A 24,190-nucleotide genomic window follows, 5' to 3' on the forward strand; every position below is an offset into this window, starting at 1 on the left:
ATTTCTCAAATGTCTCACATTTTCCAGAGTTGACAAGATCTTACCAAGAAGCAGTAGTGGAACTGTTAAGATTCTTACCTTCCACTCAGAGGAGACCCCCATACTGGATTCTTAGGCAAGGGTGCTTGGTTGAACTAGGTATCTCAGTTGGTTAGGCCACACACCACCAAGCCCAGTAAGCCACAGTCACTGAGAAGATCATCCTGTTCCTAGCCATCTTTAAAACAGGTCATAAAGGGGCGCTGGGAAGGCTCAGTTGGTTAAGCATCTGATTTCGACTCAGATCATGATCTCAAGGTTCTGGGATGGAGCCCACAGGGACAGGCTTCCTGCTCAGCAGGGAGTCTGCTTCAGCATTTCCCTCTGCCCCTCCCCCTGCTCATTTGTATGCTCTCTCTCTCTCTCAAATAAATGAATAAAATCTTAAAAAAAGAAAAAACACTTCATAAAGTGGCTGAGTGAAAATGTAGACAGTCCAGGGAAGGTCATCATTGGAACTGATAAAAAGTTATCAAAAGTGCCACTGACTGGGATCACTTGTGCCATATTCATGAATGAAGTACAAAATTCTCTCTCCTTCCCCCACCCTTCAGTTCTTCGTGATCTGTTTTGTTGTAGACAGTCTAATGGATAGAGCACCTTCATAATAATATATTTCCATATGAGAGGAGGTTGCTTTTACTAATCAATGAACACTAACAACTCATAAAAAGTATTTCAATCTCTCAAAACCCTAGCTAAGTATGACAATGGAGATTCCTTTTACAGGGCTAAACTCTTGGTGTATTATGAAATCTTTCACATCTCACAGAAATAACAGAACAACTCTTACTTTACCTTCCCCAGTGCAGTTCTTGTTGCTGTCTCTGCCATATGGTTAAAAAAGCTTACCCAGAGAACAACCAAATAATGGTATTTCAAACCTATAAAAACTACTGAGTTTTGTTACTAAATACCTTTATGTATTACTCCAAAAAGAATGCTCAAAGGATTTTCGGTGGGAAGACATTCACTGCGTATTATCTGAATTGTGCTGGCAACCTTTTAGAAACACCTTGAAAAAGACTTGTGACATATGTCAGCAGAAGTCCAGAGAAGGAAAGTAGAGACTGGCGGAAAGCGAGATATTACAGACTCAAAGTTTGGTCAGAGGGGTTTGTGGGCTGTCAGGTACACTAAACAAAGCACACTGGGGGAGGCAAAGCACTTAGCAGCTCGCAAGGTAACTGGATGTTTAAGAAGGAGGGGAGGGGAAGAGAGGTGATGGGTTCCTTCAGTCCCCTTGTCACATCTACCACCTTCACACTTATTTGAAACCATAATAAAACCACAAGGATGCCCGCTTTTCTCCCCTACTTTCCTCGGCCTTCCTAACTCCTTTCTTACCCCGCTCTTCCCTCTCACTTTCCAATTTGCCCCTCTGTACATAATCTTTTGTTTTCAACTACTTTAAGGTATCTTACTGCAGCTGAAAAATCATCCATGTCTTCTTCCTTCATTTCCGAGCCCAGGGACCCAGGTCCTTCCTGGGCTCCTTGGAGCTGGGACCTTCTCCTCTGAGCTCAGCAGCCCAGGCTGTGAGGATGATCTATTTCATGAGTCCTCCAGTGGGCTGGCCTCTCCATGACGCCAGTCCGCTCCTCTTCCCCCCCCCCCCCCCCCCCAACCCGCCTCATCCCCAAAGAAACCTAAACTCCGTGGCCTCTGAAACTGTCTGTGCCTGGGTCCTCAAGGTCTCCGCCAGGATCCAAGATTTGTCTGACCAAAGTGGGGTCAAGTCGGGGAAAACAGTACCTCTTTACAGGCGTGAAGCTCCGGTCCCGCTCCCTGGGTCACCTGGAAGGCGGTCCCAACCCAGAGCAGCAGCCGCAGAAGCCGGAGTGTGCGCCGCTCCGTTCTTCCCCTGCCTCCCGCAGAGGGATGGAGGCTGCGCCCCGGCTCAGCCATAGCGTTGTCCTGCGCGAGCGGCAGCAGCGGCTCAGGTGCTGCGGCTGCTGCTACTGCTGGCAGAAGGCGGAAAAAAAAGGGGAGGGAGGTTCACAGGGGGAGGATGCAAGGGGCTGGGCTCGCTTCAGTCACCTCCCTGCGGCTACGCCGAGGCCGCCCATCCTTCCTCCTCCCTCCTTCCTCTTCTCCTCCTACCCACGTCGCCTTGGCAACCGCCTCCTCTTTCCCTCCGCGCGGGTGGGTCAGGGACCACGCGCTCCTCTGCCGCTCACCTGCCGGTCGCCATGGCAGCCGCCGCCGCTGGCGCGCGCCGCGTGAGACTGCGCGCGCCCAGGATCTGCAACCGGCCCAACAGGCGGGCCGGGGTCGTGTAAAGAACGCAGTAGAAACATCCTACAAGCCAACGCCACCAAATTCACGTTTTCCATTGCTCTTTCGGGTCATGGGCCATTTATGAGCATCTCTAATTTTGCAGACGTGGCGTTCGACAATACTTTTTGTGCACCTCCTTTGTGTGCAGCGATAGAAGGAAGTTTGAGGCGCTGTCTCACCTCCAGAAGTCACAGCCCGGAAAAGTGGCCCCGGTAGATGTTACCTACTGCAACAGCCGCTTCTGGAGATCTTACTTCCATCCCGCCAAATCCACCCGTGCCTTTACAACCGGCTCTATGCGAAGCCTTAAGACTTGCTTAACTGAGGTTAAGCAAGGAGGGTTTGCGTTAGCCTGAAATTTTCCAAGCACGACACTTGGGCTCTTCCGTCTCTTCACATCTTCATTCTCTCGTTGCTTTGAAAAATTCTTTCATTAGATGTGAGGGAGAAGGAAATTCCTGGGTCATCTTTCAGGACTTCTTTACTTAACTGAAGTCTTTTGCAAGGCGGGAGGCCGACGTTTTTCAACCAAGGCTCCCAAGTGCAAATGCAGGGCTCCCCGGTACGCTCGGTGGCGCTTTCCCCTCTGCGTTTCCCGGAGCTTCCTCCGGAGGGGTCTGGACCGCCAGGTGGCGCCCTTCTCGAAGGGAATTCTCCTCAGTCACAGATGGCGGGAGAGTTGCCTGGCAACCGAAAGAGGGCGTTCCAAACAATTGGGACCCGGGATCCTCCGCGTGAGTTGTGTGCGGCTGCGCGGGCTTTCCATCCCTCACACCAGCTTCTCACTCCGCATTTTACCATGCCTTTCACCCGAGACCCTTTCCAGCACCCTACGTTGGATAACGATGAGACCTACCTGGGAAAACTCCGGGCCTCCAAGGTACTGTGGTTTCTTGCGTAGATTCCCACCAAGGGCGATGGCACTCTTCTTTCTGTTGGCGTGATGGGCAGGGATGGTAACTTAAAGCACTCTGGTGAGGACACTGAGTAAGGTACCGGAGAAGTTTGTTTTCTGCCTACCTCTTGGCTCCACGTTCAGATCTGCTAACGTTTCAGAGATGCTTTTGAGGAGAGGGAAGTAGAGCTCTAGCCCAGAGGAACAAGGGGCTCTCGTTGCCCAAAGCAGTGCTTGATATAATGAGGATTACTCAGGCCCAGGTCCCACCAAGCCACCCTTTGCCCTGTTTGGAAACCTGTTCTCTGAAGAGATATGAGATATGGAATGGGAGAGAATGCTCTGGAAGCCACCAGGCCATGCTTTGTACATCTGCCCTCACACCATCTCGGTCTTTTGGTTAATGCTGGAATGTGTTTTTGTATGTGTGTCAGTGATTTGAGGAATTTAAATTATCTTTTTCTGGCAGAAGTATTTGGGAAGCTTGAAATGGTGCAAAGTAAGATTAATTTGATAGTAGTTGTGGCTTGATAACAGAATCAAGGAGCTTCCTTTCGTTTACTCAACATTTATCATTTACTATACGCCAGCATTCTGCTCAACATTGAGGATGTGTAGATGAGTTAGATATGGCTCCTGCTTTAGAGAAACTAGTAGAAAAGCTGACAACAGCAGCAGTGAAGATGCTTGCACAACAGCACATGAGTTGTAACAGAGTTATACTCTGTGTCATATTGTGTGTCAGGAGAACTGGGAGCTTAAAGAAAGCTGCTCAGAACGGGTGAGTTTTCACACCCAAATATGAGTGAGCTAGACTAGGTGAGGGAGAAGGTGGAATGTGAGTTAGAAAAAAGGAAACAAGAACCAGACATTAAAGGCACGGGGGCAGCAGGTGCACGTCCATGGAAAGGAGAGAAAGAGTGGCCTGCTTGGGGCCAAAGAGTCCAGAGTGGCTGGAGCATCAATGTGAGATGGAGGAGGGGAGAGAGCAGGAGCTGGAGTCACCTACTTGGGCTGGGTGTGCTGTGTACACCATGCTTGTGAGCTAGGATTCCATCCTGGAGGCTCTGGGGAATCACATCAGGATTTTAAGCACTAGAGTGACACGATCAGTGGGTGTTTTAGAAAGCAAAGTGGTGTAGATTGGATAGAATGGGAGTGGGGACAAGAAGAATTAGCAAGGAGGAAGGAGCCTCAGAAGGCAGCAGTGTCCAGGAGGAATAACAGGTTTAAATCAGGGGATGGCAATGAGGTGCAGATGTGAAGAAGTTGCCAAGGGTAGGACTAATGTAACTTTGTGGCTGGATATGGGCCCACGAAAGGGACAAGTCTAGGATAGCTCCTGGGTGTCCAAAGGCTTAATTGATACCATTTACTGAATGAGGCATCCAGGGGAAGCTGGTTTGGAGAGAAAAATGTGCAGATCAGTTATATAGAGGTTGCTTTTGTGGTGCCCGTGGGACATTTAAGTGAAGATGAATAGTGGGCAACATGGTTGAGAATTCTAGGTTGAAAATATATATCTAGAAGCCACAGTACCCATGTGGTGATTTAACCCATAGGACAGAATGAGCTCATCCAGTGAAGGTGAGAATATGAAAAACAGAAACGAAACCCCTGAAGAAGGAACTGTCTAAGGGGCAGAGGGAGAAAGTAGAGCTGACAAGGGGGTTGAGCAGTAACAGGTAGAAGCAGGAGGACAGCCAGGAAGAGCTGAACCCACAGAGCATGGAGAGAACATTTGAGAGAATCAGAATCATGGTGCCAGAACAATGCAGACACCTACCTAACCTAGTTAAAGATAAAGAGCATTGGTCACCAGCAAGAGTAGTTTCAGGGCTTGCTTGAGAAGGAGGCCAGGCTGCGGTGGCTAAAGAGGACATGGAAAGAGTGAGGAAGTGAAGATAGTAAATGTTGACTCTTGAAGAAGTCTAGATCTGCTGGCAAGGTGAAAGAGTGGTAGCTAGGCAGTGATAAAGAAATGAGAGAGAAGCTGGGTATAGGGGATGGATGCCAGGATGGTGCCGGTCTCTGAAGCGCAGGGAAAGGCTAGGTTCAAGGAAGAAAAGTTATTCTTTTTTATTATTAGTTTGGAAGTATAGTTGACTTTCAGTGTTCTCTTCATTTCAGGTGTACAACATAGCGATCTGACAATCCTATAAATTACTCAGTGTTCACCATAGTAAGTGTAGTCAACACCTGTCACCATACGACGTTATGACAATAGCATTGACACTCTCCCCGATGCTGCACCTTTAATGCCCATGACTTACTGGAAGTTTGTATCTCTTAATTTCTTCACCTATTTCACCCATATCTCCACCCACCTTCCTTCTGGCAACTGTTAGTTTGTTTTCTGCATTTATGGGTCTGTTTCTGCTTTTGTTTGTTTTGCTTTGCTTTTCAGGCTCCACATGTAAGTGAAATAATATGGTATCGGACAGTCTTTGTGTTATTTCACTTAGCCAAATACCCTCTAGCTCCATCCATGTTGTGGAAAATGGCAAGATTTTTCTTTTTTTATGGCTGAGTAATATTTCATTATGTATAGATAGGTAGATAAACAGATAAAGAATGAAGCTATATATAGATATATATAGATATCACATTTTCTTAATCCATTCATCTATCAATGGGTACTTTTGTTGCTTCCATATCTTGGCTACTGTAAATAATGCTGCAGTAAATATAGTGCATATATCTTTTTGAATTAGTGTTTTCATTTTCTTTAATACGATTTTATTTATGTATTTGACAGACAGAGATCACAAGTAGGCAGAGAGGCAGGCAGAGAGAGAGGAAGAAGCAGGCTCCCTGCTGAGCAGAGAGCCCGAAGCGGGGCTCGATCCCAGGACCCTGAGATCATGACCTGAGCTGAAGGCAGAGGCTTTAACCCACTGAGCCACCCAGGTGCCCCAGTGTTTTCATTTTCTTTAGGCAAATACTTAGTAGTGGAATTACTGGGTCATGTGGCATTTCTATTTTTAATTTTTTCAGGAGCCTCTGTACTGTTTCCCCAATGGCTGCACCAATTTACATGTTCCCTTTTCTCCACATCTCCACCAACACTTGTTATTTCTTGTCTTTTTGATACTAGCCATTCTGACTGGTGTGAGGTGATATTTCATTGTGGTTTTGGTTTGCATTTCCCTGCTGATCAGTGATGTTGAGCATCTTTTCATGTGTCTGTCGGCCATTTCTATGTCCTCTTTGGAAAAATGTCTACGCAGGTCCTCTGCCCATTTTTTAATCAGATTGGGGTTTTTGGTGTTGAGTTGTATAAGTTCTTGATGTATTTTGGATACTAATTCCTTATCAGATATAGCATTTGCAAATATCTTCTTCCATTCACTAGGTTGTCTTTTCATTTTGTTGATGGCTTTGTTGGTGCGAGAACTTTTTATTTTGGTGTAATCCCAATAGTTTATTTTTGCTTTTGTTTCCCTTCCCTGAGGAGATATATCCATAAATATGTTGATAAGGCTAACGTCTTAAGAAATTACTGTCTGTGTTTTCTTTTAGAATCTTTACAGTTTCAGTTCTCATATTTAGGTTTTTAATCCACTTTCATTTTATTTTTGTGTATAGTGTAAGATAGTGGCCAGTTTCATTGTTTTGCCTGTAGCTGCCCAGTTTTCCCAGCACCATTTATCAAAGAAGCTGTCTTTTCCTCATTGTATATTCTTGCGTCCTTTTTCATAGATTAATTGACCATATAAGTAAGCATGGGTTTATTTCTTGGCTCTCTATCCTATTCCACTATTCTATGTTTCTCATTTTGTGCCAGTACTGTATTTTTTTTTTAAGTTTATGTATTTGTTTTAGCAATCTCTACACCCAGTGTAGGGGTCAAGCTCATGACCCCCAAATCAAGAGATGCATGCTTTTCCAAGCAAGCCAGCCAGATGCCCCACGTAACATATTGTTTTGATTACTATAACTTTGTAGTATATCTTGAAATCTAGGATTGTGGTACCTCCAGCTTTGCTCTTTCTCAAGATTGCTTTGATATTGAGAATCTTTTGTGGTTCCATAAATTTTAGGATTATTTTTTTCTAGTCCTGTGAAAAATGCTATTGGCATTTTGATGGGGATTGCACTGAATCTGTAGATTGCTTCTGGTAGTATGGACATTTTAACAACATTAATTTTTCCAATCCATGAGCATGATATATCTTTCCATTTGTGCTGTCTTCAATTTCTTTCATCAGTGTCTTATAATTTTCAGGTCTTTCACTGCCTTGGTTAAATTTATTCCTAGATTTTTTATTATTTTTGGTGCAATTGTAAATGCGATTCTTTTCTTTTTTTAAGATTTTATTTATTTATTTGATACACAGAGAGAGATCACAAGTAGGCAGAGAGGCAGGTGGGCCAGGGGGTGGGGAAGCAAGCTCCCTGCTGAGCAGAGAGCCCGTTGTGGGGCTCAATCCCAGGATCCTGAGATCATGACCTGAGCCAAAGGCAGAGGCTTACCCACTGAGCCAACCAGGTGCCCCAACAAATTTCTTTATATTAATTTTGTATTCTGTAACTTTAGGGAATTCATTTATTAACTCTAACAGGTTTTTTTTGTATTTTATGGGGTTTTCTATATATAGTACTGTGTCATGTGCAAATAGTGAGGGTTTTACTTCTTTCTTAACAATTTGGATACCTTTTACTCCTTTTTCTTGTCTGGTTTCTGTAGCTAAGACTTCCAATACTATGTTGAATAAAAGTGGTGATTGTGGGCATCCTTGTTTTGTTCCTGAACTTGGAAGAAAATCTTTCAGTTGTCACCATTGAAATTGATGTTAACTGTGGATTTTCATATTTACCTTTATCATGTTGAGATACATTCTCTCTAAACCTACTTGTTGCGATTTTTAATAATAAACAGATATTGTATTTTGTCAAATACTTTTTCTGCATCTATTGAGATGATCATATTTTTATCCTTCCTCTTTTTCATGTGATGTAGCACACTGATTTGTGAATACTGACCCCACCCCTGCATTGCTGGGGAAAAAATCCTGCTTGATCATAGCGAATGATCTTTCAAATGTATTATTGAATTTAGTGTACTCGTATTTTGTTGAAGATAGTTTACTAATATTTTGTTCATCAGGGATATTGGCTTGTAGTTTTCTTTCATTCATAGTGGCGTCTGTCTGATTTTGGTATAAGGGTAATGCTGGCCTTGTAGAATAAATTTGGAAGTTTTCCTTCCTCTTCTATTTTTTGGAATAGTTTGAAAATAATAGGTATTAAGTCTTCCTTAAATGTTTGGTAGAATTTGTGAAGCTATCTGGTCCTGCACTTTTGTTTGTTGGGAGTTTTTTGAATTACCATTTCAATTTTGTTACTAGTAATTGGTCTGTTCAAATTTTCTGTCTCTTCTTAATTTAGTTTTGGAAGATTCTATGTTTCCAGGAATTTATCCATTTTTCTAATCGTCCAGTTTGTTGGCATATAATTTTCATAGTATTTTGTTATAATTATTTGTGTTTCTGTGATGTTGGTTATTATTTCTCCTTCATTTCTAATTTTATTTAATTCCTTGCTCTCTCTCTCTCTCTCTCTCTTTTTTTTTTTTCCTGATAAGTCGAGGTAAAGGTTTATCAGTTTTATGTTTTCCAAGAACCAGCTCTTGGTTTCATTTGGTTTTCTGGATCGTTGTATATGTGTGTTTGTGTGTTTGGGTCTTTCATTTATTTCTGCTCAGATCTTTATTATCTCCTTCCTTCTACTGACTTTGTTGGCTCTTCGTTAGGCTTTGTTTGTTCTTTTTTTCTAGTTTCTTTAGATATAAGATTAGATTGTTTGAGATTTTTCTTGTTTATTGAGGTAGGCCTGTATCACTATAAAATTTCCTCTTAGAACTTTAAGACTTGGGCCACCTGGGTGGCTCAGCAGGTTAAAGCCTCTGCCTTTGGCTCAGGTCATGATCCCAGGGTCTTGGGATCGAGTCCCACATTGGGCTCTCTACTCAAGAGGGAGCCTGCTTCCTCCTCTCATTCTCTGCCTGCCTCTCTGCCTACTTGTGATCTCTATCAAATAAATAAATAAAATCTTTAAAAAAAAAAAAAGAACTCTAAGACTTAGGACAGACAGTTGTGTTTTCATTTTCATTTTCTCTATATTTCTCTATTTCCTCTGATTTCTTGGTTGACCCATTGGTTGCTCAGTAGCATGTTGTCTAACCTCCATGTGTTTTTGTTTTCCAGGGTTTTTTTCTCCTAATTGATTTCTGGTTTCAATCCATTGTGGTTGGAAAAGTTGCTTGATGTGATTTCAGTCTTCTTAAATTTATTGAGACTTGTTTTGTGGTCTGACATGTGATCTCTCCTAGACAATGCTCCACGTACTCTGGAAAAGAATGTGTATTCTGGTGCTTTGGATGGAATGTATGTATCTGTTGTGTCCATCTGATCTAATGTGTTGTTCAAAATCAATTCCTTCTTGATTTTCTGTCTGGATGGTTTATCCATTAATACAAGTGGGTATTAAAGTCCCCTAGTATTGGATTATTACTGTCAGTTCTTCCTTTATGTCTATTTATATTTGCTTTATATATTTAGGTGCTTCTATTTTGGGTACATAGCTATTCATAATTATGATATCCTCTTATTGGATTGATGCCTCTATCACTATGAAATGCCCTTATTTGACTCTTGCTATAGTCTTTGTTCTAAAGTTTATTTTGTCTAAAAGGAGTATTGCTATCTAGCTCTTTTTTTTTTTTTTTGGCTTCCATTTGAATGGACTATCTTTTTCCATTCATAAGGGTTATCCTGAGTTAAAGGTAAGACCCCTTTCTTTGAGATGGAAGGACACTGGATGTGAGGATGGTATTCATGATTGACAGTCTTGACTTTCTCAATGAAAGACAGTCTCATTGTTCTGCTGAATGAGGACATTTGAGGCTTATGTAGTCTTTAAGGAACGGGAGGAGAACTGCCTATGCCCGCATCATATATTTGTAGTTTTCTTGTTTCATTTGTCATCTTTTTTGGTGATAGCACACTGTCTGATACATACTATCTATCCAATTAATGTCTAACTGACCTGAGTTACAGAGCACTGCCATATATAGAAGGGAAGGGGGTTCCAACACTGGATAGGTTGAATTTGATCTCTACTAGGTTGAAACTGTACTCACAGTCATTATTCAAACAGTATTTAGTTTTTGAACAGCAAGTGTTGGGTTGCGGTGCTAGGTACTAGAGTATACTGAACAATATGGCATTTTTACATTAAATGGCAAAATCAGTTACATGCTTTTCACATTCATGCTTATCCGGTTCTATTTAGAAGACTGACTATTCATTGTACTTTTCTATGACACTTCTGCAGCCACACCCATCCCTGCTTACTGCAATCTTTTTCTCTTCCTGCTTAGACACTGCACTCTCCCGATTCTTTTGACTCTGACTACCTTAGTATCCTCTCTCCTCCCCTCTCCCCATTATAATATTGTGCAATCATGAGCCCTTTTGGCCACCCCTCTTTTTGTAGGCATCAGCCACTACTTCATGTGGATGACCTCCAGACCCCTATTACTTGTTCCGAGCTCTCCTCCAAGTTTCAACTTCCCATTTTCCACCTGTTGACAGCATTTGGACAACGTATCTTTTCTTCAAACTCGGTATGTCTAAACCTGAGATCATCATCTTTCTTATCTTCTCCACACTCTTGACCCCGTCCCACTCCACCCCTTTGCCTGTATTCCTGGCCTACTTCTGTCAGTTCTAAGATTGAAAACTTAGGAGCATCAAAAGTCTGGGAGTTTTGCTTCGTATCGTTCTTCCCTTTGAAGATATCCCCCTGAGGTTCAGTTAAAATAGGCTGGAATAAGGAGATGGATGTCACTGAAGCTATCACATCAGCAAGGCCTCCTGTAACCAGGTCCTGCGTGTGGTTTCTCTTTTGCAGAAACTGCCATATAAGAACCCAGCTCACCTTGCTCAGCAACAGGAACCCTGGAGTCGGCTCAGCTCAACTCCCACAATCACCTCCATGAGGCGGGATGTTTATTTTTTTGATCCTGAGGTACCTATAGCATTGAAATGCTATTTCTCTTTACATCTGCGTAAGACTCATGAATCTCTTTTTTGAAAGGTCATCTGTCCTTCATGGCGTCAGCATCTTTACTTTGTCCCCAGTCCAAGGTCCTACCAAATCTAAAACCTAACACTAATTTATCTGGCCTCTGGGAAGTTGGGAGGCTTGTGTTTTGTCCAGTTGATTATCTGGAGCAAATCATTTTCTCACCAGACTTTTCACTCTTCTGATTATAACCAGAAATGAGGTAAGACCCAGTAAGCCCACGTGAAGGACAATAAGATGTCCATAGCTCCTGTGAGAGCTCACCCCTCATTAGACCTAAGCATGACACAATTCTATATTGACAAGAGTTAAAATATCCTTGGTATATAAGGAGTTGGTGGACCTCAGGCCCAAAAGGGGTTCATTCTGCTTCTGGGGAAAAAGTAGAGCCCAACAGAACCTGACTAGAGTTGGGGTAGAGGTAGCAAGCTAACCCTGGGGTGACTGACTTCCTCTGTAGATACCAAAGGATGACCTGGATTTCCGCTTAGCAGCCTTGTACAACCACCACACAGGGACATTCAAGAACAAAAGTGAGATACTCTTACACCAGGAGACTACCCAGGATACCCATGGGTAAGTGGTGGAGGCAGAGCCTCTCCACCCTAAGGACAATGCCATCCCGTCATGTAAGGTAAATCGTCACCTGGGAAATAAAAATAATCAGTAGGTACTCATTTGTAGACCCATTCCTATGCTTTTTACATCTGTATCTATAATGTAATTTCTGTATTTTTATTTACTAAAAGGAATAGAGATCCTCCAGCATTGTGCTCATCTGTATAAACAAACAAAATCTTCAGTTAATTCCTAGAGGGCAAAAAGGGCCTTTGGCTGCATTATTTTTGAGGCTGCATGCAACTTTCATTCCCTCCTCACCTTTCTTCTGATTCATTTCACTCTCCCCTGTTCTTCCCCATACCATCTTCTAGAATCATCAAGACCCAATTCCCTGGAGAACTTTTACCCCCTCCTCCACCACCTTCCATCACTTCCCGGTCTAACATCAGATACTGGATCAACCCTAAGAAGGAGTCTATCCACAGCATCCAGGGATCCATAGGTAAGGGTTAGAAGACTGGATGGGCAAATGGGTGGTACCAGAGTTTTTTAAATTGACCCAGGAATCAGGGAATTGAGGTGATTGGTCATTAGGGAACTTCAGGGATAACTGAAGGTCTTGGAGTAGTAGTGACTAAGCTGGCACATTATTAGACTAATACCAGAGGACATACTGCCTAAAAGCTAGGAAATGAATTCCATTTTTCAGAGCTTTTAACAGGCTTAGGTCTAAGGGACAAAAGTGTAGGAAAGGGCAGAAACCTGGGAGTGGAAGACCTACAGCTGTCTCCCATCAGTCCTCTCTATAGGTTAGTTTCCCCAGCTACTAAAAGAACCTTCTCCACAGCACCCAGAAATGTGTGGGTGATTACAGGTTCCCAGAAAAGGCAAAGGATTTGAAATTCACAGCCTACCCCCTGTTCTCTTTTCTCCACAGTGTCCCCTCACACTGCAGCCACCAATGGAGGCTACTCCCGAAAGAATGATGGTGGCTTCTTCTCTACCTAATGTTAACAGGCCCCTGGACTAATTAATCATAGTGGAACATCTGCTGCCCACCTCCATTAAATAGATTTGTGCTGGATGAAGCCTGAAGTGTGTTACCCATGGACTAAAGAGTTGCTACTTGACTGCTCTTAAAATGTGGGAGGGAAGTTTCCCAACTTTAGAAACTAGTCCTATTGGACATTTTTGCAATTTGTTAAGTCATCTTGCTGAAAAGCTAAGGATCTAGAGCAAAACAGCATATGGGGTGCCTTCAAGGCTCAGTTGATTAACTATCTCTGTTAATCTCAGCTCGGGTCTTGGGTCTTGGGGTCATGAGTTCAGGCCCCACATAAGGCTGGGTATGGAGTCTACTTAAAATAAAAAAGAAAAAGAAAAAAAAAAACCATTGTTTTTGGCAGGGGACAGGAATTTATATTTTGTAAACTGGGCTTATTCCAAACATAGATATATCAACATTTCTTGCAAACTTGTATGTCAGCCACTGAGCTAAGTGTCAGGGACATAGCCCATTTTCTTAATGAGCTTACCACACCATAATTCTGGTAACTCTGTGTAGCGTTAACGTTTATGCTGAAGTCACACTTAACATATTTCAGACCTTCCAGATTTAGTCATCTGCTGGGCTCTACTTTTCCATAAGGGTTCCATCTTCCTGGACCTGGCTCCTTGCTACTGTTCATTCTCTAATTCTGCTGTCTTTTTGCCTGGGAGTCATTTTCCTTTTGTCAGTTTATGCTGTGAAATACCGCCCCTGATTATTATAAATGTGGTTCAACAACCTGGTGCTTGGGTTTGAAGGTATCTAAAAACATGCATTAATGTGGTTTCTAAAATTTTAAGTCACTCAGGGGAACCTGCTGTTAGATTGGACAAGAAATGGCAGAACTTTCAGAACATTGTAGGGTAAATTCCCATTTCTAAGTTTGGACAACATATGCATTGTTGAACAATTCAGATATGAAAGAGTTTCTTCCTGTTAACTCAGGCACAGGGTCCTTAAGTTCCATTGAACTATCGCGGCTCCTCTTCCACAGAGATGCTCCAACCTATTCAGAACATCTGCTGCCAAGTGGCAATATCAAGTTTCAGTTCTCATTATTTAGAATGGCTGAAAGTGGCAGAGAGGGGTGACTCTCTAGCTAATCATCTCATACAGGTTGATACTATTAAAAAAATGTTATTATCGTGACCCGTAAATCGAGTCTTAAAAATATAGACTCGTGGACCTCCTTAATAATTCTAATTCAGTAAATCGGGGATGGGGTCCCCGGAATCTGACATTTTATAAGCTCTCCAAGTTCCCTTATGGAGATATACATGTATGTATAACCTTCAGCGGCATATACTGTACAGGGGGGCACCAGTGTTAGTACCATACAAAGAGTCATCACACGTCGGGCCTAAAGGAAAAAAGGAAAGGGACTAGGGAAAAGCACTGCAGCACCAAACAAGGCGTCCGTGCCCTTCCCGCTCCCGCAGATCGGGCGATAGCTCCTTCAGCCCCGCCCCAGCCCCCAGCGCCGGGCCCCGCCGCCGCCTTTTAACGTTTAGCCCCAATGCCACGGGCGATCACGCTCCGGGGCCGGGCTCAGATCAGAATCGCCTCGATAATCAGCGGCCCGAGACAAGCCCGGCCTCGTCTATCTGATCAATTCATCACTTCTGAGCGCCGGGCCCCGTTAAGACCAGCTCCGGGGCCGCGGCGTTGCCGCCGCCCAAGGGGCCTCGCTGCACATAGTCCCGAGGACGGGGCTTCGCAGGAGGAGAGCTTTTCATTTCGGGTTGGCCCGGCGGGGCTACGGGTCGCAACCCGATCAAATAAGATCAAGGTGTAGGCGGGGGGAGGGGCTCAGGGAAGGGCGCTCACACTCGTCTTGCACGCCTCATGCGCACACTCACGCATTCGCGCGTCCATTCACTCAGCCCACACGCGCCATCCACGCAGCACCGTAAAAACACACAACACACCCGGTCCCCAAGCCGCGCTCCCTCCGGGAAGGGACCGGAACTCTCACCCTCTTTTAAATCTCTCCGCCCCCCCAGCCTCGGAGGATTATGGGAGGAACCACTGAGCTCAGCCTCTCCCTTGGTGTGCGCTTTGCTGCCCCCGCGTGGCCCGGAGGGGAACCCGGGTCCCAGAGAAAAGCTGGACAAGTTCCCACAATACTAAATTGTGTCTTAAGATCTTTGTGCAGGTACATGCTTATATCCGTATATATAGCTTTCCTTTGGTCTTTGACCCAAGTCTTTCATTCAGGTTCTGAATACAAGATGATTCAGTGTAGGGGGTTTATAGGTGACCTACTGCTTTCCCATGGAAAGGCAAATCCTGGTCACTAACCAGTATCAGCTTCTCCAATAGCTCCTTCCCCCAGGGGAGAAGGAAAACACCACTTTAGCAAAGAGAAAGTTGGGAATAGATTATTTAAATCCAATGTCTTGGGAGTCAGGATACTATGAAATGAGTATAAGTAGGAAGGCATATCCCTGGCATTTACAAGAGCCCCCTTGTTACCAGGAACTTGACGCTATCTATGGCATTCATTTGCTGAACCTTCACTTAACTTTCACATCCATTACAGCATGTCTAACTTTCAAACTCCAGAATAAGTAGTGAAAAAAAGTAGTGTTTATATAATGCGAATTAGCTCCATTCATACCGGGGAACACACTTTTAATGTCTCAGGTCCTTCTTTCTCCTTCTTCAATGAAAAAGGTGTGTGTGTGGGTAGGATAAATCAGAATTTTGTGAATTTATAATTTGTAACTGCCAGTTCCACCATACACTTGGAATAAACAAATAGGGGGATACTATCCATTTATGTGCCATGGCTGGTTAACCTGATAACCTCATTTGAATGAAGTTCATGGCTGCTAATAACATAATATGTCTTTTAATAGTAGTGGTGGATAAAATGTATTGTTGTCTGCCTTATTTAACATGCTTCACAACTTATCCATATATATGTATATATATGTAATGTATATATTTATATATATAAGCTGATACATGTATTAGCTCCCTCAAAGGAAAAAACTGCACCTTCACAAATTCTAAACTATATCATATATTTGGTGACCATCACAAGGGGTCAACTGGAATAATGATATTCACTAATGTAAACTAAAAAGGTATACTTGGGTAGAACCAAGGGGAGTATTGAACAACGTTCAATGAATTCCATCATGTGACAAATAAAATGGACAAAAATGGTAGGGAAAGAAATTTTATTTTCAAGGATTTGTACAGATAATGGTGAATAAAAATTTGTATTTTAACTATAAAAGGCTGACTTCATTCCACCCTGGCATTCAGAGCTTATGGTAATGCCAGTTTGAATCTGAGGCAATATCGCTATCCCCCTTCTTCCACCCCAAAAGACTCCCTCAGAGGAACAACTTCTACAATTTTCACTCAAAAAACATATGACACATCAACCAAAGCAATGAGTTAAACAGCCTTCTGCTTCTCTGCTTACATAAAAGCAAGAAATGAAATAAGCTGTGTATTTGTTTCTTGCTGTAAACTGCCTTCATTCTGTGCACTTTTTGGTACATTCTCTTAGGAAAACATCTCAAAATATAACAATTTATGTCAAGATGACCCACCCGGGAGGCTGTAAAAATTGGTTTCAACGCCTAGAACTGTGAAATGAAATGGGTTTAAAATCCGAAGCAGCTCTCCTCACTGAGCTTAGAGACATTAGCCCTATTGGAAAACAAGTCATTAAAGCTACAAAATAACAAGTGCAAAACATGCTGAACCTGTATTTCCAGGGAGTAACCTTCCTGCTGGCCAACAGGTCCCAAACACACCTACAAGGTGTAACTCTTCTTTTCTGTTCCAATAGATGTCCTTTCCCTCGTGTGAAAGATCCTCAGAAGTGACAACAGAAAACATATGAAACATTGAAATTGATTTACCCTGTGCGCCAATTCTCGAAGAGACAAAAAAGCCACAATTCTGAGATGATTAGACAAGTAGTGTTTACTTGAGGACTTTTTACACCTCTAGAAACTCTCAAACCACTAAACTGGCTTATTTCAGAACCTAAACTTTCTAGCAGCTTTTCTTTGGAGAAAAGACAAAAGACAATTTCCTGCCACACAGGGGTCAACCACAACTGATTTGTCCACAGTCAAGTTTTACTGGAATGGACAATTCAATTGGTTCCTATGTTGATGCCTGCTTTTTACAATAATTAGACTAACACACTCTCTCTCTCTCTCTTTTTTTTTAATGGAGAAGTCTTCCTTTCAAATGTTGAGACATCTAAAATGATTTGTGTAAGAATTTGCCATATCCACGGAAAAGTCCATTAATCCCCATTGCAAACATCTGTTTTACTTAACTTTAGAAAACACCCTCATTTTATTTGTGGATTCTGTGAACTTTCCAAACATGCCCATGAATAGCAGCAACTTCTCTCACTCATTTCAATTTACCATGTTCTTATAATACAAAGAATTTCCAAGAGATAGGTAGAGAGTACTCCAATATGAGGAAAACTAAGAGTTGCCCAAGAAAAACAAGTGATCAATTAAAAATTGCCATAATAATCCAGACTCAAACAAAGTAAGGTTGTGTCTTGGATAACATGACAAAACATCCACCTAACATCACAATAAATTCTTAAACTAGAGGACCTTACTAGCGTATTAATTACATACTAGACTTCTTTTACCCTAACTGCAAATATATTAAAAATTATTTCTTTAGTACTTTCTCTTTCCCCTAGTGGTAGCATTTAAGACTGAGTAACACTATTTAGGACTCAGTAATTCAGAGCATATAAAAAGGCTTTAGGAAAATTGCAACAGTGGATGCATTTTCCATATACCATTTGATGGGATGAAGTCTCCTTTGGGGGATATCGGTAAACAGAACATTTTTCCTTATCAAGTTACCGCTTTCTGGTCTCATTATGGACAGTTAATTCCCAAATCTTATGTAGGCCCTGATTTTCTTGGCAAACTCTTGAGCTACCAGCACACAGTACGTTTATTTCATCTGTCCTCTTTTTGCAGTGAGGACCATGCCTCTCTCTCTTATGTTCCCAGATGGGTATAAGAAAGAGAAATTCCCAAAGCCAAAAAATTTTCTTGGCATTGTGTAACTCCTGTTCCCCACCCCCCTCCACCCCACCAACTCACTGCCCCCCACCCTCACCAATTTGCCAAATCCAAATCCAACAGTGGAAAAAAAAAAAAAAGGTCAAGTCTTGAAAATTCTCTCTCTTCTCAAGAGGTGTGAATACTGAGCCTCAGTTTGAAAAGATCCTGATGATGGGCTGAAGAACAGAATAGGTGACAGGTTTTTATGCAGGAGGTATGTAATCTTATCACTGTGGGGTGTAATTTATCTGGACATCATATGCTCTCTGCTGAGGACTGATTCACACAGATCCAAAGAAGTTGGCCTTCTGGGAGTCCCCTGAAGCATAAATAATGTTTGTAACCATGAGGAATTTCCCCCCTATATGGTAGGGGCAAATGCTGTGGTGTCATCTTGGGGACTTTGATGATTTTAGCTGAGCTCTCTTATGCTGGGCCCAGGCCCCGGACAGTTTCTTCACTCTCATCCTCTTGGTTGGCAGCTGAAGAGACGGATGCTTTGGAATTCATTTTACAAACAGGACGTAAAAGGCCATTACAACACAGGCGATTGCCACAGCAGCATGCAGCCTGGTTCCAATCACAGCGGCTGGCAGACAAAAGTAAAAAGAGAAAAGAAATCACACCCTGCCTTTCATTTAAGTCCTCATTTCAAGGTGGTATTTTGAAATCTCTAGTCACAATGAAGAGACCTATCAAGGTTCTCAAGAACCCACCCAGGGATGCATTTAAATACTATCCATAAGCCGTAGATTCTAGGTGAATACACTGTTTTTATTTTGTATTTTTTGTAATTTGTATTTTGTTCTATTTTGAAAAAAGATTTAAGTAGGTAGGATATACCCTTAATAAAAAGTAAAAAAAAGCATCTGAGTTAATGAACTCAGTCTTTTTTTTTTTTTTTAAGATTTTATTTATTTATTTGATAGAGAGAGACACGAGGGAGAGAGAGAGAGAGAGAGGTAACAGAAGCAAGGAGAGTGGGAGAGGGAGAAGCAGGCTTCCCGCCAAGCAGGGAGCCCGCTGCGGGGCTCAATCCCAGGAGGCTGGGATCATGGCCTGAGCCGAAGGCAGATGCCCAACGACTGAGCCACCCAGGCGCCCCAATGAACTCAGTCTTAAAAGAGACTCCAATATATTCTTTTCTGAAAGTCAGAAAAACTTTTCATTGGGAAGAAATTCCAACAGTTCTAGGCCAGTGTAAACTGCTTTTATTTAGATGCTTTTACCCCACGGAGAATATTAAAATTACCTTGATGCTAAAATAAACTTATGTAAAAGTGGAACCAAACACACTGCAGGCCAATCCCCCTCCCCCCTACACTTAGTAGCACCCCACTGTCCAGGGATGATTATACCTTTGTAAAACACACCCCAAACTCCCTTCTTCTCTGATAGCAGCCAGGTTTTGAGACGAGGTACCTTCTTGAAGTAAGCACAGGTGCAAACAAAGAGCAAACCAAACACCAGAATCCCATCCAAGGAGTACACTGTTACAGAAAGAAAAAAAGACACATATACACCTTTGGTATAAGTCTAGCTTGCGACAGGTGATCCCATTGGAGAACTCCAAAGAGAACAGAATGATATAATATCAAGATGCTAAAATCAACTAGCAATGCCAACACTTGACAAGATTGAGCCAAAATCCTGGGACTAACGAAGTTACTTCATTGTTCCCCAAATTGTTTGGAGACAACCCCCTTAGAAAGATTTCACTGCACCCTCTCCTCCCCTTTCAAGAGCTATAAGTTCTGAGAAGAGTGCATCACAAATCAGTCTCCCAGAAATGGTCAGTGTTAGTAAAAGTTTGAGAGAGGCGTAAGAATCCTTGGAGCCTGAGCTAAGGAAAGTGCCCATGTTGCTATTATCAGTCACTCATGTGATAAAGGAGAGCCAGATGTTTAGCTAAGTCTCTCAAATCTGCCTTTGTTGAAGAATATGTTAAGGCAAAACCTAAAGCTTAATTGGAAATAGCAAGAGTTAGAGTTCATAAAACTACAATTTTCCTATGCTTATCTTACACCTCATGCACAATACTCTACTTACAAACCAAATTTCAGCTAGAATAACAGATTCTTGTTTAAAAAAAAAGTATCTGAGGTATCAACATAGAACAATTGTGGAAAAAAGCGTTGAACAATTAGTTCCTTTTCTTGCATATGTAAAACAAGCTATTTCTTGTACATGTAAGCACAATGAAGCACCTAACTGCAAAAAAAAAAAAAAATTCAGACCATAAAAGGAGGAAGGTAACTAAAATTTACTCAGTAATTATTACGTATCAGACTGCTTTCTTATTTCCTGGCTCGGATGATTTCTTCCTCCAGTAATGTTCCTTCTGGTACTGTGCTTAGTAACTTCAGACCTGTGACTTGCCCAGGAAGCTTCAAAAGGCTATTTTACATAATCAGTAGCTTCCAGTTCCGCACCACTCTATCTCCCTCTCTCCAGTAAAACTATCTCATAGCCAGCTGTCACATGAGAAAGGGTCCAGTAAATTAACACATGCATGCAATTTTTATGATGAATGACAGTTTAATATATTCTTTTACTTTCATAAGTTCTTGCAGACAATGCCAAAATTTACAAGGATTCCAATTAGGTGAAATCTGAGTCTCTACTGCCAGGCTTATGGAAAAGGTACTTCTAAGAAATACCTTCCTATGCCCCTCAAATCATACTAGGAGGCCTTCTCTTCTTTCCTGTAAAGCTGACTCTAAAGACCATAAAAGTCCTGCTTCCTGCACCTCCCTGGAATTCGGCAATCATGTCTATAAAGTGTTTGAAGGCGTCTGGAAAATTAGGTCGGATAAACAGGGTTGCAACTGCCACATCATTTAGAAGAGGCAGTGTCTAAACTTAACCCCTGCAACACTAGCCAGATCTCCAGATGGGATCACTCTCAGGCAGGACTTTAGAATCAAACAAGAGAAAGCTTTCTGGCATTTTTTTTTTTTTTCAAAACAAGAACTTTGTTTAAAGGTCTACATTCGCCTCCAAAAAGTGTGAGGCTTGACACTCTCTGTGATTTTTTGGTCCTCCCAACGAAGCTACAGTCCGAAAGTATGAAAACGTAGGGGCTGAGAGGAGGATCCTCTCTCTTCCTGGTGCAAAAGCAATAGTTCAACTGGGACTGGCCTGCCCCGAAGTCTCGCAAGGGCTAGAACGAACTTTTAGGAAGGGGGAAGAGAAAGCACAGACTTTCTCTTCCCAAGGACTGAGGACTCGTGTGGAGTGTGGAAACGAAAGGCACTGGTATTTCTAGATGGGCACTGGACGGGGGAACCGCGGAAGGGTTTGGGGAACAAGGGTTGGGGCACTGAAAGGCCATGGTGGGGCTGGGCTGGGAGGGGGCGGGGAGAATGGCCACGTCAGTCCCGGCCCCGCCCGCCACATTTCTCCTCGTCCTTTACTCCCATTCTCCACTCTGGGTATTGGCTCTCACCGTTCGTCATGGCGGCTGGACCCGGGCCTGGCTAGGGGTTCCGGGATCAGCTGTGAGTGGTATCGGTAAAGACTGGAGAACCCAGCTCCGTGTTGACACTTCCCGACCGGGGCCGCAGCGACGGGTAGAAGGCGTTGTACGCAGGCGCAAGGGCAGAGAGGCGAGCGCCGAGTGCACTCAGGAGTGGCTAGCAGATTGCGGAGCTAGGGGACTCGTATGGGTGGTGCTTGCTGTGTACACACGCGTGAAAAGAGGGCTTTCCGGGAGGCTTCTGAAGTGGCCATGGTAACCACATTTTTCTGGGTGTCTTTGCGGCAGTAGCGCGGGGGCCTAACCTGACCTGTTCATGTCGGTGAATTTGGATAGGTAAAGGCTTGCAGCTTTGCACTTTTTTTCTGCGCTGTGACAGCTAGTGTGTGTGTAAGCCGCAACCTTCCTGCGACGGAAAGGTCTCGGTCCTGGGATTCCAATTAGGAGAACCCTTGACAGGGCGCCTGGGTGGCATAGTGGGTTAAAGCCCCTGCCTTTAGGCTCAGTCATGATCCCAGAGTCGTGTGATCGAGTCCTACATCGGGCTCTTTGCTCCGCGGGGAGCCTGCTTTCTCCTCTCTCTCTGTCTGCCTTCCTCTCTGCCTACTTGTGATCTCTGTCAAGTAAATAAAATCTTTAAAAATTTAAAAAGAAAGAGAGAACTCTTGACAGCAGGGCTCATGAGGTCTCCAGACTTGCTTTTGGTGCGCTGCCCTTTCTTACCTTTACTTCTTTTATTTTCCTTCTTTCTTTTTTTCTCTTTCTTTCTTCCCTTTTGCTACTGGGTATGCCAGAATTTTTTCTCCAGTTTTATTGAGAAATAATTGACCTACATCACTTTATCACTTCTTTCTTACTCCTTATGGAAATCAGAATAGTTAGGCTCTGAACTCTCGGAATGAAGTAAGAAACATTATAACAGAAACAAGTCACATATTTCAGTCCCTAAAGCTCCAGTCTATCGGGAAACATACAGATAAGTGCCTGTTTCTGTGGATGTTCCTTTAAACTTTCAGGAGATGCTCAATACTCTGTTGTATTTATTTAAATGCTGGGGTCACCTTGGACAGTTTAACCAGAAATCGGGGATATCAAGACAGCGCTTTTCACAAATTCCACAAGCTGAGGAAAGATATCTACAGCCTAATGATAGGGGTAGAGTGGATCCGAGGCCGAAATTTTAAATAAGGTTCCCATTTGACAAGGTCCTAAAAGAACTAAATGCCCCTCTTGTTGCAGTGCCATCTGCTGACTGCAGCCGGCTTAGTTATAGGAAAAAAAGCTCCCAAAATGTCTCCTTCTAAGAGCCGAAGTGGAGGGGCAAGCCACAAGAAATCTGATGCAATACAGACTCCTTGCAAACATACACAGAAATGCGGGGGACTGGCGGGGAGGAAGATACAAAGGACAAAACGTAAGACAAGGCCAGATATATTTATGCATATACACATACAAATCCCCCTGCCCAAATAAACTGCTCACAACCCTTCAAAAACAACATAAAAATCCGTAATTGTCTTGGCCTTTGAATTTTTCAATTGTTATCTAAATCAGCATCAACACTAATAATACCACTAGCAACTGTCTGTTGATTCCCTGCACCCACAGGGCCCAAACCAAGTCCTAAATAAATTCATGTTTACTAATTTGCATTGATCATGTAGCTCACCTTCAACTAAAAAATTTCTCCTCTTTTTTGGTTACTGTTGAACATTGCTAGCCTCACTGATCTGCACCTAATTATTGTCTTTATTCAAGTTTTTCCACCTAAATACAGATGTTCCTAAGAAACCTACATCCTCTTTTTCTCATTATTTACTCTCACTTGGTGACTTATTCTGTTCATGGTTTCAACTACTAGCTCTTTGCAGAGTTCTTAAGTTGATGTCCTAGCCAAGCTCCAATCTTAATTTCTAATAGATGTTCTGCTGAAATCTGAAATGTTAAAAGCCAAATGCAATTCCCCTCCGATTTCCCAGTTTCTATGATTAATATTTTTCGCCCAATCACTAAAGTTTAAATTTGTCAGTTATCTTTGAGTCAATTAACTTTTTTCAAGATGTCATTCAGATTTTTCCCTTTTTTAAAAAAAAATATTTTACTTATTTATTTGACAGAGAGAGAGATCACAAGTAGGCAGAGAGGCAGACGGACAGAAAGAGAGGGAGGGAGAAGCAAGCTCCCTGCTGAGCAGAGAGCCCAATGCTGGATTCAATCCCAGGACCCTGAGATCATGGCCTGAGACGAAGGCAGAGGCTTAAACCACTGAGCCGCCTAGGTGCCCCCAGATTTTTCCCTTTTTAATCTCACAGCCATCATGTTAGTGATTTTACTATGTCAGTCTTCTTTAAACATCAGTTTTATCCTCCACTAGTGAAAACTTACATTCATATAATGTTTTGACATTTCCACATTTCCAAGCTACCACACCTTGTTGTATGATCCTATTTAATCCTCACAAGTGCCTTATTACCCTATTTTGGAGATAAACTGAGGTTTAGGGTAAAACTACCCAGTGTCACACTCGAGCAATAGTTCTGGTCTTCTAAACTGAGGACTAGAAAATTTTGCTCAAAATCACAACTGTTGTTTCCCGTAACAGCAAGCACTGGGTGCTAAATATTGTTTAACTCCTTACCCTGCTATTCATGGCCTTCCAGTAGCACTTTCCACTGTTCTCCCAGTGGTAGACTTTAAGCTTCAGCTTTGAAAAGACTTCGGTG

General features: G+C 42.7%; 3 protein-coding genes and 1 non-coding gene across 7 annotated transcripts in view; 1 reads left to right on the plus strand and 3 right to left on the minus strand.

Moving 5' to 3' along the window:
- The window catches only part of ELAPOR1 (endosome-lysosome associated apoptosis and autophagy regulator 1), a 69,760-nt gene extending 67,580 nt beyond the window's left edge, over window positions 1-2,180 (minus strand). For 3 of the 4 annotated variants that reach the window (XM_032881562.1, XM_032881560.1, XM_032881559.1), the window contains exon 1: window positions 1,795-2,180. In XM_032881562.1, coding sequence (XP_032737453.1) covers window positions 1,795-1,947 — 153 coding nt within the window. In that variant the 5' untranslated portion in view covers window positions 1,948-2,180. The remainder of the gene's footprint in view (window positions 1-1,794) is intronic. The other variant, XM_032881561.1, reaches the window with a different exon arrangement.
- Window positions 2,181-3,006: 826 nt separating this feature from the next.
- On the plus strand, window positions 3,007-13,220 carry CUNH1orf194 (chromosome unknown C1orf194 homolog). The gene is made up of 5 exons (XM_032881564.1): window positions 3,007-3,199; window positions 11,132-11,248; window positions 11,766-11,881; window positions 12,238-12,368; window positions 12,804-13,220. Exons 1-5 carry the CDS (start codon window positions 3,119-3,121, stop codon window positions 12,872-12,874), a joined length of 516 nt encoding a protein of 171 aa, XP_032737455.1. The 5' UTR covers window positions 3,007-3,118; the 3' UTR covers window positions 12,875-13,220.
- A 1,242-nt stretch (window positions 13,221-14,462) lies between these two features.
- LOC116881656 lies at window positions 14,463-14,874 on the minus strand. The gene has a single exon (XR_004385461.1).
- A 3,176-nt stretch (window positions 14,875-18,050) lies between these two features.
- TMEM167B (transmembrane protein 167B) lies at window positions 18,051-21,587 on the minus strand. Its single transcript, XM_032881566.1, has 3 exons — window positions 21,438-21,587; window positions 19,348-19,479; window positions 18,051-18,578 (listed from the first exon to the last, which is right to left on the minus strand). The coding sequence occupies exons 1-3, from the start codon at window positions 21,445-21,447 to the stop codon at window positions 18,496-18,498; spliced, it is 225 nt and encodes a 74-aa protein (XP_032737457.1). The 5' UTR covers window positions 21,448-21,587; the 3' UTR covers window positions 18,051-18,495.
- Window positions 21,588-24,190: the final 2,603 nt, after the last annotated feature.

This window comes from Lontra canadensis, unplaced genomic scaffold, assembly GCF_010015895.1.
Source record: "Lontra canadensis isolate GAN:19392208 unplaced genomic scaffold, GSC_riverotter_1.0 scaffold75, whole genome shotgun sequence".
In the NCBI taxonomy this organism is placed as follows: domain Eukaryota; kingdom Metazoa; phylum Chordata; class Mammalia; order Carnivora; family Mustelidae; genus Lontra; species Lontra canadensis.

What these genes read in the sequence shown, in the direction of transcription:
- CUNH1orf194 (XM_032881564.1), top strand. Translation starts at nt 3,119, where the DNA reads ATGCCTTTCACCCGAGACCCTTTCCAGCACCCTACGTTGGATAACGAT. An exon ending in GAAAACTCCGGGCCTCCAAG is followed by an intron (nt 3,200 to 11,131) that starts GTACTGTGGTTT and finishes TCTCTTTTGCAG; the next exon opens with AAACTGCCATATAAGAACCC. An exon ending in ACTACCCAGGATACCCATGG is followed by an intron (nt 11,882 to 12,237) that starts GTAAGTGGTGGA and finishes ACCATCTTCTAG; the next exon opens with AATCATCAAGACCCAATTCC.
- TMEM167B (XM_032881566.1), bottom strand. An exon ending in TTGGGGTGTGTTTTACAAAG is followed by an intron (nt 18,579 to 19,347) that starts GTATAATCATCC and finishes TTTGTCTGCCAG; the next exon opens with CCGCTGTGATTGGAACCAGG.